This window comes from Felis catus, chromosome E3, assembly GCF_018350175.1.
Source record: "Felis catus isolate Fca126 chromosome E3, F.catus_Fca126_mat1.0, whole genome shotgun sequence".
NCBI lineage: Eukaryota > Metazoa > Chordata > Mammalia > Carnivora > Felidae > Felis > Felis catus.
The window spans coordinates 6,806,923-6,821,437 of NC_058383.1; the positions used below are offsets into that span (position 1 = coordinate 6,806,923).

The window sequence follows — 14,515 nt, forward strand, 5'->3', positions numbered from 1 at the left end:
GTTTGTAAGTTACACCTTTATTTTATTTACCACTGAAAGAGAAAAAAGGATGCTAGGAATAATTCTAAGGTGGTATAACTTGTAAGGCACATCCTTATTTCAGAGATGTTAAGTGAAGAAAATTGGCTTGTCTGCATTAATGAAATATGTTAGAATATTAAGAATCTTTGAAGTCCTGCTCCCTCAACCATGTGGCTCTTCCTGATCTTGTCCTCCTCTCTCCCCTCGGGAACCAATTATTCTGCAATTTATGATAATCATATTACTACACACATATATATCCTTAATATATTACTTAGTCTTACATGTTTTAAAACTTCGTATAATGATACTATATTTATTTTTCTGGAACTTGTTATGTTTGATCAACATTGTAACCTCCATGGTAATATGAGGAACTCTTAAGGTTCATTCATTTTTACCATCTTAAGTATTTAATTGTATAACTAAGCTTGCCTGTAGAAGGAATATGGTATTTCTCTGTGGGAGAATTTTAAACTCACGATTCAGTTTCTTAAATGACTATAGGACTATTCAGGTATTTTATTTCCTTTTGAGTTAGTTTCAGTAATTTATATATGTCTATAAGCTTATACATTTTGTTTAACATTTGAAATTTATTGGCATAAGTTTATTCAAAATGTTTTCTTTTTTAACTCTTTATTTTGTGATGCACCTGTAGTGATGTGCTTCTTTTTTCATACCTAATTTTCTCTTTTTTCATTGCCAATTCTGTCAGAGGTTTACCATATTTTTAGTCTTTTCAAAGAACCGGGTTTAAGCTTTCTTGAACCTTCATATTTTATGTTGTTTTCTATTGAATTAATTTTTACTTATTTTGAACTTCCTTCCCTACTTCTTTTTTGCATTTATTCTGCTATTCCGTTTCCAGCTTCTTAAATCACGATCTAAACTCATGGCTTACTTCTTCTTTTCTAAGTAGACAATTAAAGCTCTATTTTCCCTGTAAGAATTGCTTTATTTGAATCTCCCATTTTCATATGTAATATTTTATGTTATTGTGCTATTTCAAACATTTTCCAGTTCCCCTTATGATACTTTGGATCCATGAAGTATTTTAAAATATACTTTTAAATTTCTAAGCACATAATTTTTTACTGTATCTTGTGTTAATGATTTTAACTTAATTTCAATTTGATGAGAGATCATGGTCTGTATAATCCTAATGTGTTCAGATTTATTGAGACATGTTTTATAGTCTAGTTTGAGGTCCACTTTCATGTTTTATGTTGAATACAACTTTTCATTTATAAACATTAGATCAAGCTTGTTTATTGTTCAAATCTTGATTTAGAATTGTTCTGTTTTACTGGTGAATTGAACTTTTATTTAATCATTATGCCATGATCTTTTTTATTTCTAGAAATCCCTTTTGTTAAAGTCTGTTTTATCTAATATTACTCTAGCTATTTCTACATTCTTTAGGTTAGTATTTGCCTGTTATATATCTTTTTGATCTTTTACTTATATGTAACACATAGCTTATGATTGTATTTTTTCATCTAGTCTTATAATCTTTGTTTTTTTAAATGTTTATTTATTTTTGAGAGAGAGAGAGAGAGAGAGAGAGAGAGAGAGAGAGAGAGAGAGAGAGAATGAGAATGAGAATACAAGCAGGGGAGGGGCAGAGAGAAGGGGAGACACAGAAGCCGAAGCAGGCTCCAGGCTCTGAGCTCTCAGTACAGAGCCTGACTCAGGCTCTCAGTCTCAGAGCCTGTGAGATGATGACCTGAGCCAGAGTCGGGCACTTAATCCACTGAGCCACCTAGGCTCCCCCTACACTCTTTGTCTTTTAACCGGAGCATTTATTATTGACTGACATTTATTGTGACTACTGATACATTTGATCCTTTTTTTTTGAAGTTTATTTTATTTATTTTGAGAGAGAGAGAGAGAGTGAGAGTGGGAGAGGGGCAGAGAGAGAGGAAGACAGAGAATCCCAAGCAGGCTCCACACTGCCAGTGCAGATCCCAACGTGGGGCTCGATCTCAAGAACTGTGAGATTATGACCTCAGCCAATATCAAGAGTTGGACACCTGATTGACTGAGCCACCCAGGTGCCCCATATTTGTATTTTTTCTACCACCTTACCTCGTGCTTTCAATTTTTTCTGCTCCCCAGTCCCACCTCTCTTGCCTTGCTTCTAATTGATTGACTTTTATCTATACATTTCTCATTATATCCTCCCCCTCTTTAGTTTGGAAGTTATGGAATCTATTTGTATCATTGTAGTAGTTACTCTTGACATTTTAATACGTTTACTTAACAAAGTTGGAAGTTCATCAACACATTTATTTTCTTCATAAGTAATACAAGGTACTTCCCTCCTAATTTATATGCTATTTTGCACAATGTTTTAGTTTCTTCTGTTTTCTTTTTAGTTCTATATATTTGACAGTATTGTTACTTTATGCATTTAATATTTGTTTGTTTAAATTTACCCACATATTTATCAGTTTAGATGCTCATCAAACCTCAGACCTTCTGTCTAAGGACCCTCTGTCCTTCTGCCTGAAATACATCCTTTATAATGTGTTTTAGTGAGGTTCAGTTAGAGATACACTTTCTCTCATATTTTGTTTGTATGAAATTATCTTCCTTTCATTTTTGCTTACTAAAATTAATTTTGCCATACTTACATTTTTTTAGATAGTATTTTTTTAAGTTTATTTATTTATTTTGAGAGAGAGAGAGAGAGAGAATATCCCACTCTTAAACTCACGAACTGCGAAATCATGACCCGAGCCCAAATCAAGATGCTTAACCAACTGAGCCACCCAGGCGGCCTGCTGTACTTACATTTTTAAGTTGACAGTATTCTCACAGCATTCAAGATATTCTGTTATTACTTTACCACTTCCATTGTTGTTGTTAAGCTGACTCTGTAAAAATATCATTCTTTTGGGACACTTGGGTGGCTCAGTCGGTTGAGTGTCAGACTTTGGCTCAGGTCATGATCTCGAGGTTCGTGAGTTCGAGCCCCGCATCAGGCTGTCTGCTGTCAGTGCAGAGTATGCTCGGATCCTGTGTCTCCCTCTCTCTCTGCCCTTCCCCCACTCTCTCGCGTGCTCTCTCTCTCTCTGTCAAAAATAAATAAACATTTAAACAATATATCATTTAAAAAAATTTTTAATGTTTGTTTATTTTTGAGAGAGAGAGAGACAGACAGAGCACAAGCTGGGGAGGGGCAGAGAGAGAAGAAGACACAGAATTTGAAGCGGGCTCCAGGCCCCACGCCGTTAGCACAGAGCCCAGCGTGGGGCTCGAACTCATGAACTGTGAGATCGTGACCTGAGCCGAAGTCAGAGGCTCAACTGACTGAGCCACCCAGGCACCCCTATATCATTCCTTTTGAGGCACTCTTTGTTTTCTGTAAGGCTTTCTTGGGTGTTTTGCAGAGTGTAGATATTTGTGTTATGATTTGTGGTGTGAACTGAGTCTGAGGAGTAATGTCTTTCAGAATTTCTCAAATATTTTTATCTTCTTTCTATATTCTTTCCCTCTTTTCCAGGAAGACATATGTTAGACTTTGTTACTGTATCCTGCGTGTGTGTCTCTCTCTCTTGCTTTCCATTTCTTTGCTTCCCCCCCCCCCCCATCTCTTTGTCTTTCTGGGCTGTATTCTGAATAACTTATATAGATGTATCTTCAATTTAATCCATTCACTTTTTAGCTGTGTCTGATCTGCTATTTAACTTATCCATTAATTATTTTAGTCAATCTGTTTTTATAACCAGAAGTTATATTTTTCTTTAATGCTTGTTATTTTTTATACTCTTTTCTCTACTTATATTTTTAATCTATTCTATAAATATATTTTTATTATACGTGTTAAACATACTTTACATTCTGTGTCTTATAAGTTTAACAACTGAAATACAAGTCTCTGTTGGCTGCTGTTTTTGCAGGCTTTTGCTTATGGCGTCTTATTTCTTGGTACAGTTGTGATTTTTGACTGTGAATTATTTTCCTTGAAAAAACAAATTTTTGGGTGGAAATCCTTTGAAGCCTGTATATAAAGTATTTTCTCAAAAAGGGATCTGCATTTGTTTCTGCTTGGTGCTTATATGCACAACTAGCCTAGAATCACATAGGTATTTGTGTAGTTGCAGATCCATATAACAGCTAGCCTCTGTTTATGAGTTCTTAGTCAATCTTGGTAACTTCAAAGTTCTAGCTTTGTAGACCCTTGTTAGATTCATCTTGAGTAGGCCCTGGGCTTTTCCTCTCATTTTCTGTGTCCCAAAAGGCCCGCAGAATGGAAACTCAGGGTCACCGGAGTTGAGTGTATGTCTCCAAGGTGAAGGCTAATTGTGTGCTTCCTTAACTCTCTAGGTTCCTGTTTTCACTAGGGTTTTGTTTCTAAGAATGCCTTACTCTGATGCCAGTTTGCTGATATATTTACAAATTAGTTTTTGAAGAAAAATCTTATTTAGAATTTTTGTTGTTTTTAGTGGGAGGGTATGTAGTCTGCTATATTGCTGAAAATAGAAGTTGTCCTTTATCTGAGTCTTAACCTTAATACAGCATTTACTGTTCACTCAAGATACCTCTATTTGTTTTATGACATCAATTCTCTTCTTTCATTTTACTTTACTGAGGGTCTTGAGTTGCATCAAAAAGCCTGGGTTTTATGTCTTAAACCTCTTTTTGCCTATTAATAGTTAGACAGTTGCTAAGATGCCTTCCAACACTGGCTGTGGTTCTGTGAGTTTATCCATCTATTTGTATGCCTTGTCTTGTGATGGGTCCTGTTTTCCCATCTATCTCTGTAATTCTCTACATCGGAGGGGAGAACTAGGGAAGGTGGGTGCAGACCGGAAGGGGTCACACATTAAAGGAGGGAGTGCCTGACCTCTAGGGCACGGAGAGCTCGACTCAACTCTGACCTGAACTTTCGCTGTCACCCAGGTGCCATCTGCCTCTTTCAAGAAGCAGCCTGCCTTTGCTGCCGTTTTTTGCCCAATTCCCAGAGTATCCAGGAGACCCAAGGGGTCATACACCTGGAGAATATGGAGAGTCTGGGAGGAGACCTGAGCTCAATACAAAAGGAGACACTGCTGAAGGAAGAAACAATTATCTAGTCCAGGAGAGCGTCCTCCGCCATCGGCAGCTGTGTGAGTGCGTGTGTGGAGGCGTAAGCGGCAGCCAGTTTCTGCTGCTTTTGGTGAGCTTCCTGAGTGTCAGATCCATGTTCCACTTCCCCACACTCACAGTGATTCTGTCTTGCTTGTATTTGCAATTCGTTAAAAAATTTTTTTGAATTTTTCTGAGTTTCCTGAGTGGTTTTTTTTTTGGGGGGGGGGGGTGGGGAGGCAAGTGTTTTCAATAAAAGGACTACTGTCTTTTAATCCATACCAGCTTAGAGGACAGGAAGGGAGGAAGGAATATTATAAAATGGTCAAGTGAAGTCAGCTTTTGTAAAACAAAAACAAAACAACAAAAGCAAAAACAACAGAAGGTGTTTGAGTTAGTGACATTAATAAGAAAAAAGTGATGTCCCCAGACAAAGATGGGACTCAGTGTAGGAAACTTCCTAAGTCTGTGTTAGAGGGAAGGGTTGGGAGTGGTTAAAGGGTGAACGCTTCTCAGGATTGAGCTCCCAGATCTGGAAGTCTGAGCCTAATGGGTCTGTGCTCTGGAGGAAGCACAGGCAAGTTAGCCAACCAATGTATGGGTGTTGCCTCCTCTCACTAGAGCCGGAGACCTCCTGAGGGCATCTCTAATGTGTCCCCTTCACGGTCCTCCTGGTGCTTACAGAATGGGGAGCTCTTAGCTCCCTGGTGTAGCTGGTAAGTACAAATGCCTTAGGACAATGAAGGGGATAGAACAGTGATCCAAGTCCTCTGCTGGCTTCATACCCATTTTTCATCTGAACAGTACCAATCAGCAATGCCTTCCCACTTTGCTCTCTAAAGAACACAGATATGGGAAAAGCTCTTGCAACTTAAGCAGTACAACTTCAGAAACAAGTATGGGGAGCCGTGTATCTGGAGGGGCATGTGGTGGGCAAGACTAGAGTCAAGTGGGCTTTGCTGTGACTGTTAGCCAGTGGCCATTAAAGGTGGACCTTGTGCCATGCACCACAGGGGCTAGTTCCTGTTCTCCAGAGGCTCACACCCTAGCAGAGAAGCCAGGACATACACACCAGACAAATAGCCACTTGATGTTTTAGATTGCTTTTAGTTTCTTACCACATTTCTCTCCAAAAGGTATCTTGAGAGTTTCTTGCAGGGATATGGTGACAGCCTAGTTCTAGTCTGCCCACTTTTCCTCCTAGAAAACAACCCAAAAACCCATACAGGAACTATAATTATCAGTGAAACTAGGAACAGAGAAAACTTACAAACTCTAAAATATGTAACTGCAGCCCAAAACACTAAGCCAGCAGAACCAGTATGGGAAGCTACAACTGGGAGACCAGCACGGTGAGCAAGGGGGAGTGGGTCAGAGAATACACAGAGGCCCTAGTGGTGGCAAGCTAAAAAAGCCACTAGCAAATATGAACCTTCAGATTTCTGAGAAGGACCCACCTTGAGAGGAAATGGCTATGAATAGGATAGGGAAGCAACAGGGTGGGGCACATGTGGGGGGTGGGCAGAGAAGGCACAGAAAGTGCCTGGGAGTCTATCAAAGGAAATTTTTAAGGAAGCACCACTTTTTATTTATTTATTTATTTATTTATTTATTTATTTATTTATTTATTTATTTTTAACGTTTATTTATTATTGAGAGACTGCGAGACACAGAGAGTGAGCAGGGGAGGGGCAGAGACAGGGGTAGACACAGAATCTGAAGCAGTCTCCAGGCTCTGAGCTGTCAGCACAGAGCCTGACGCGTGGCTCAAACTCACAAACCGTGAGATCATGATCCAAGCTGAAGTCAGAGGCTTAACTAACTGAGCCACCCAGGCACCCCAGGAAGCACCGCTTTTTAAAAAGAGAGACCACCTGGGAAGGTGGATGACAGTGTCTCTTGGTAGTGTTGGAGAATGGAAGGAAGGAAAGAGAGTGTAGTATGATCCCTCTGAACCAAGTTAGGATGTAAGAATCCGAGAAATCTTGGCTACATAGGGAACTGTATATTAAAGAAAGCATCCTTCCATGTAGCAGTGGAAGAGTGCTCACACTGAGACGTGGGGAACACTCTGCTTCTCTGACTCCCCTTCCACAGGATACTCCTGCAAATAGCTGGCCCAGGAAAATCAAACTCATTCAAATAAAAGAGTGAAACAGCAACATCAATACAAAGGTATTATTATTTAAAAAAAAAAAAAGCACAAAGAAGGGGCACCTGGGTGGCTCAGTTGGGTAAGCATCCGACTTCAACTGTCATCTCACAGTTCGTGGGTTTGAGCCCTGTGCTGGGCTCTGTGCTGACAGCTCAGAGCCTGGAGCCTGCTTTGGATTCTGTGTCTCCCTTTCTCTCTGCCCCTCTCCTCCCCTCTCGCTCTCAAAAATAAATAAACATTAAAAAAATTTTTTTAAAGCAGAGAAGTAAAAGTCTGGATATGAAGAAAACTCACCAGAAGTGTTGCCACAAAGTAGAGGAAAATTATATCACAATATTCCAAGATAAATTTAAACATTTAATGAAACAATTGCAGCTAGGGGGAATCAGAATTATAGGAACTCAGAGAAGAACATTCTGAGAACAGAAGATGAGAGACAGATAACAAGGGAATATTAGAGGAGAATGGAGAGAATTCAAGAAAGAACTGGAAAAGGGAAGGAAGACTAACTTAGAAGAAGCACCAGAAAGAGGAGATACTAGAACAGTAAGAGGCGTAAAGCATAAGGGTAGTAACTGAAGAAAATGAAGTAAAGAAATGAAAAGGTTTAGCGAGAATGTGGAAGCAATGAAAGACAGATAAAGGAGATCCAAGATATGTAAAATTGGAGTCCCTGAGGAAAAACTGAAATAAAGGGACAAAACAAATATTTAAAATGAAAATTCAAGAAAATGTTTCTGAAGTAGATTTCCTTTCTATTGAAAAGTAGTAACAGTTACCTGGGACAACTGATACAAAATGATCAATTCCTTCCATGATGGGGCTGTGCTTTGTTGTTGTGGTTTTTTTTTTTTTTTTTTTAAGTTTATTTATTTTTGAGACAGAGGGAGACAGAGCATGAACGGGGGAGGGTCCGAGAGAGAGGGAGACACAGAATCGGAATCAGGCTCCAGGCTCTGAGCCATCAGCCCAGAGCCCGAGGCGTGGCTCGAACTCACGGACCGGACTGCGAGATCGTGACCTGAGCTGAAGTCGGACGCTTAACCGACTGAGCCACCCAGGCGCCCCTGTTGTTTTGTTTTTTATTGAAATACACAGTTTTTCTGGAACAAAGTGCGGCCCCATCACGGAAAACCTGGAGAGTTTTTACTTCCTTTATCCACAAACACTGGCATACGACACAAGATGTGTAAAAATGTGAATCAGAGAAAAAAATAACCAATAACCAATAGAAGCAGATGCCATGATTATCCAAACATTGGGGTTAGTGGACACAAACTTTAAAATAGCTATTATTAATCTCCCTCTCTCTCTGCCCCTCCCCTGTTCATGCTGTGTCTCTCTCTGTCCCAAAAATAAACGTTGAAAAAAAAAATTAAAAAAAAAGAAAAGGGGGCGCCTGGGTGGCGCAGTCGGTTAAGCGTCCGACTTCAGCCAGGTCACGATCTCGCGGTCCGTGAGTTCGAGCCCCGCGTCAGGCTCTGGGCTGATGGCTCAGAGCCTGGAGACTGTTTCAGATTCTGTGTCTCCTTCTCTCTCTGACCCTCCCTCGTTCATGCTCTGTCTCTCTCTGTCCCAAAAATAAATAAACGTTGAAAAAAAAATTTTTTTAAATAGCTATTATTAATAAGTTAAAGAAATTAGAAGGAGAAAAAGCACAGAATTTTAAAAAAACACAGAAAACTCTACCGAGATGCCATTTCTCCCTATGAGATTTGCAAAAGTCAAAATTTTGAGACAACACATTGTTTTGGCTATGCTGTGGGGATAGTGGGCACTGTCACATGATGTGGGTGGAATGACAAAAATGGCATGATCCCTGCTGAGGGGAATCTTGCAATGTCTGCAAAGCTATGGAAGCATTACTTGATGTGATTTGAAGTTTGGGTTTGAGAGTGAACGGCCAGGAAAGAATTCTTGAAACTTTTTGGTGCAAATTATTTTATTATAGCACAGAGACAGGACCCAGGGGCAGAAAGAGCTGCACTGAGATTGTGAGGAGTGGCTGATTACATACTTTTTAATTAGTGGGGGTTAGGGATAGTTTAACTCTCTAAGGAATTTAGAAGCAAGGCTTTTGGGACCTTGAGGGGCTAGCTGCTATTAAGATAAGGTTATTCTTGGGGCAGTTGGATGGCTCAGTTGGTTGAACATCTGTCTCTTGATAGGGGTTCAGGTTGTGATCTCAAGGTTGTGGGACTGAGCCCTGCAACACTCAGCGTGGAGCCTGTTTGGGATTCTCTCTCTGCCCCTCCTCACCCTGACCCCCACCTGCTCTCATGCACAAGTGCTCTCTCTCTCTCTCTCTAAGTAAATAAATAAATAAACATGAAAGAAAGATATGGGTACTCTTAGTCTTAAAAAATTTTTTTTTAACGTTTATTTATTTTTGAGACAATGTGAGAGAGTGCAAGCAGGGGAGGGGCAGACAGAGGGAGACACAGAATCTGAGGCAGGCTCCAGGCTGTGAGCTGTCATCCCAGAACCCAACAGCGGGGCTGGAATTCACAAACCATGAGATCATGACCTGAGCGGAAGTCAGACGCTTAACCGACTGAGCCACTCAGGCACCCCGGTTGCTTACTCTTAGTCTTTAATAAGACATAAACATTAAGGCATTAAGGCAGCCATGAATTCCTTGAGGAAGGTCACGTTCTGCGTGTCTCTGGTATCTTATCTGAGCTTCAAGCTGTAAGGAAATTTAATTTTGGCTACTTTCTCTTGCCTTTGTTCTCCTCATCAATTAGTGCTTTAACAATCTCAATTTCATGATTTATTTAACAGATAATACCTGTACACACACTGTTATGCCCAGAATTCGTGATCCCCAAAGACCACTAGGGAGCCAAGTCCGATGCAAAAGCAAAAGAGCCTTTATTCGAGCTAGCTCGAGCTCAATCCCCTACCTGCACCGACTCAGCGGTGAGATACCAGGGAGAGAGAGCGAGTTTCAAAAGGACAAAGGTTTTATTGGGGCCTAGGGGCAGTTGGTGAGGTAATGGCTATGGCCTCAGCCGATTGGCTGGGGAAGGGTCCTGGGGAAGGGTCTGAGTCCTGTTAGGCAGGTGGGGGGGGGGGTTACTCAAGGGGAGGAAGTGTGGTCAAGGTGAAGGACACAGAACAAGATGGAGTCGGCTGGCGTAGGCCCGCCCTTTCAACACTTAAAACTGACATTGGTCCAGGGTTATTAATTGCTGCATTTGTCACATCGAATGAGCAACTCAAATGTCCATTAGTAGGGGACATGTTAAATTCTGTTATATCCACACTAGCTTTAAAAAAATGAGGATGTCTATGTATAGACATGGAACATTTTCTAGGACATATTACATGATAAAAAAACAAGGCATCTAATGTAGTTCCTTTTGTGTAAGAAAGGGGGAGACGATAGGGAAAAATATACCAATATTAGTATTTGCAAACAAACTAATAAATCTTTAGAGATGGGGGTAGATTAGCAAATGGTCTGGGAGGAGTGGGCAGAGGTAGGAGCAATAATTCTGTGTAACTTATATGATTTTGACTCTCAAATCATGTAAACGTTTTACCTATTCAAAAATTCATATTAAGTCTTAAAGGATAAGTGGGGTAATATAAGTAAAATATCCCAAACTGTCCATACCAGCACTTTGAACCCCTTAACCTTCATTTTTATAGTTAATGCAAAACATCTCTCACATCGGCCATTTTGTCTTGCTAAAGATAGGCCAGATTTAATTCTACCCATTTTTTTTTTTTTTTTTTTAATTAAAGAACTGGAGAGATGAAGTATTTACTCCAATGCCAGGCCTGACACCCCAGGTCCTCTGATGTTCATTCGGTACAGGTTTTAATTTTTTTATTTTTTAAATGTTCATTTCTGAGAGAGAGAGATAGAGAGAGAGAGAGAGAGAGAGAGAGAGAGGGAGAGAATGAGAGGGGGAGGGGCAGCGAGGGGGACAGAGGATCCAAAGCAGGCTCTGCGCTGACAGTGGTGAGCCCCATGTGGGGCTCCAACTGAAGGGACCCTGAGATCATTGATGAGGTTTTACGGGGTGTTGGTGGAGTTTGTGGGGTCCAGAGCCGATGGCCAAGGAAGAATTCTTGAGACATCTTTAGTGCAAAAAAGGTGATTTTATTAAAGCACACGACAGGACCGGTGGGTAGAAGAGCTGCCCTGGGACCATGAGGAGAGACTAGTTATATATTATGGTGTTGGGGGAGGTAAAGTCCAGCGGGAGTTTCCAATGAGATTTTCATATGCTAAAGAGGACTCCCAGGACACTGTGGCCCAGGTATTGTCAAGCTAAGGTTGTTTTTCCCTCTAGCAAAGCATTAGCATTAAGATAGTAGGGAGTTCCTGGAGAAACATTTTACTCTGCCAGCCTCAAGTATTTGTAATGGGCTGCAGGTTATAAGGAAATTTAATTTTATCTGCCATTTCCTTTTGCCTTTGTTTCCCACGTCAATCATGACCTGAGCTGAAGTCAGAGCCTTGACTGACTGAACCACCCAGGCATCCAGTACAGGTTTTTAAATGTTTTATTTATTTATTTATTTTTATTAAAAAAATTTTTTTCAAGTTTATCTTAAAGTTTTTTATTTAGAGCGCTCTCAGAACAGGGGCAGAGAGAGAATCCCAAGGAAGCTCAGCACTGTCAGTGCAGAGCCCAATATGGGGTTCAAACTTATGAACCATGAAATCATGACCTGAGCGGAAGCTGGACACTTAACTGATTGAGCCACGCAGGTACCCCTAAATGTTTGATTTTTAAGTAAATTCCACTGCCTCTTCTGTTTCCTTTCTGTGGTAATGACCTCCCCCCCCCCCCCCACACACACACCCTGCCCCACCATTTCTGTAGTTCACTTCACACCCTCATTTCTTTGGTCTTTTGTCAGATAATTTCCTTCTTCTCTGCCTATGCCCCTCTCTCTTTCTCCCTTCCTTCTTCTCTTTCTCCTTCTTTTCTCTCAGGCCCTCACAATGCTCTCAATTCATTCAGTACCATGTTCATTGCTGGGAAAAAATGCCTTCACTTGTTATGATGAGCATTGGTTATCGTATGTAAGTGATGAATCACTACATTCGATGCCTGAAACCAATATTACACTACGCATTAGCTCACTAGAATTTAAATAAAAATTTGAAAAAAAGAAAGAAAGAAAAAATGCCATCATATTTACTCACCATCCCTGAAATCGGTCTTCTGTTTGACAATGCCATTTCCCTAGCAATCCCTTGGTTATATTCTGATCTCTCGGCCAGGAACATGAGGTTGGTTTCCTTTGTAGTTTTCAGACTAATGTTCTTAATTTTTCTTCAAAAATCTTCTGTTTAGATCATGGAAAAGAAGGGCCAGTGATGTAGATAAAAGCTCTTCCAAATATAAAAGATAATTATAAAACTGCAGTTATGAAAACAATTTGGCAGGTCCTGACACAGGATACAGATAGATTACAGAACAGGAGTGCAAACAGAGACAATTTTATATAGGAAAAGACAGATCCTTCAATAAATGGTGTTGAGGAAAACTTCCTAGCCATTTGGAGAATGGAAGGCAAAAAGCAGAAGACTTTAAAAACAGGATGAAACAATTTGAAATATAAAACATACAATCTTTTGCAATGCATGAAGTTCATTAAGAAAGACAAATAGGAGGGGGTGCCTGGATGGCTCAGTCTATTAAGCATATGACTCTTGATCTCGGCTCAGGTCATGATCTCAAGGTTCCTGAGTTTGAGCTAAGCCTGGGGCTCTCTGCATTGTCAGTACAGAGCCTGCTTGGGATTCTCTCTCCCTGCCTCTGCTCCTCCCCTGCTCACACACACGTGCATGTGTGCTTTCTCTCAGAATACATAAATAAACTTAAAAAAAATTTTTTTTTAAATAAGAAAACTGGGAAAATATTTGCAAGACATTTGAAAAAGGGCTAGGTTTCTTAATGTGCAAGAACCACATACATCAATAAGAAAGAGATAAATAACCTAACAAAAATAGAGGGAAGGATAAAAATAGCCAGTTCGCAGGAAAAGAAATACAAGTAACTAATGTAGGTAGAAATAATGATTGACTTCCCTTGTAATTAAGAAGTGAAAATAAAAATTGGGGCACCATTTATTTCCCTTATCAGATTGGCAAAGATGGAAAGGTTTGATAACATCCATTGTTGATGAGATTGTGGGGAAACGAACCTTATTCCCCATCATCATTGGGAATGGAAATTGGTGCAGTCTGTAATGTAGGGTAATTCATTTGGCAACAGCCAACAAAATTCCACATGCATATAACTTTTAGACTCAGCAATTTCATGTATGGAAATTCATCCTAAGATTCATTTGCAAAAAGTGAAAGAGGAATGACATATAACAATGTTCATTCTAGATTTCTGGTCAAACCTAATGCTGGAAAAAAACCTAAATGTCCACCAAGAGTCTTCAGAAGTCATGGCAAATCCATGCAATGAAACACTATGCAGCTGGTAAAATAGCTGAGTAGATCAATATATGTAGATAAGGAAAGATAAGTTATTTAGCGAATAAAAGCAAAGTGCAGAACAGAATATAGCATGGTTCTATTTATGGAACACAAAAAGGAAATGCATTTTATGCTTAGTTTGGCTATAACATTTCTGGAAAAGTTCCTGAAACCTGCCTCATGGCCTCATCCTTGCCTCTGAGTCTTCAGTTTCTCCTTGTTGTTCTTGTTGGTTTCCATCCCTCCTTTCTGCTCAGCTTGTACTCATGGTCACTCAACGCAAACATCTCCCATCAGAACCCCCATCCTCTCATATGACAAATCCCAACATTACATTAATCCACCTGTTTGTTTTAAGCAAATTTGCCCCAGATGGCGCAAACAATTGTGTGGATTGATTCTGTCACTTGTTTTGTTTTTACTTTCACTTGGGTGTGCAGTGTTACTTGACAATCTTTCCATTCACCTTACAATTTTTTCTTACATCATTCCTCACAATAGATCATTGTCCCTTGCATTCTAGCAGGTAATATCACTAAGGAAAGAGGCCAAGAATGAACTCCTTAGACACCTCTCTAGAGTAATTTTAAAACCATCTACTTCAGGGGTCAGCAAACTACAGGCTTTGTGTCAAATCTAGCACTGGCTGTCAGCTAAACATAGTTTTGACATTTTTACAGGATTGTAAAGATGAAGAATATGTGAAAATGTGTCCAGTAAAGCCTAGGGTAGTCACTTTCTGGTCTTTCATAGAAAAAGTTTGCTAAGCCCCAACCTAGACCATCACCCATGTTTCTTTTCTTCCC

The 14,515-nt window shown here is 40.0% G+C and overlaps 1 protein-coding gene and 1 long non-coding RNA gene across 12 annotated transcripts in view; one reads left to right on the plus strand and one right to left on the minus strand.

The window, feature by feature from the left end:
- Positions 1-5,289, plus strand: part of TMEM225B (transmembrane protein 225B) — a 28,288-nt gene extending 22,999 nt beyond the window's left edge. For all 11 annotated transcript variants that reach the window (XM_045047853.1, XM_045047854.1, XM_019820468.3 and 8 more), the window contains one exon: positions 4,933-5,289. In XM_045047853.1, the coding sequence (XP_044903788.1) occupies positions 4,933-5,105 (173 nt within the window). In that variant the 3' untranslated portion in view covers positions 5,106-5,289. The remainder of the gene's footprint in view (positions 1-4,932) is intronic.
- The window catches only part of LOC109495127, a 16,019-nt gene continuing 1,504 nt past the window's right edge, over positions 1-14,515 (minus strand). Inside the window, exons 2-4 of the long non-coding RNA XR_002150349.2 lie at positions 12,423-12,565; positions 6,216-6,297; positions 1-241 (exon numbers count right to left, since the gene is read on the minus strand). This is a non-coding gene — a long non-coding RNA (uncharacterized LOC109495127). The remainder of the gene's footprint in view (positions 242-6,215; positions 6,298-12,422; positions 12,566-14,515) is intronic.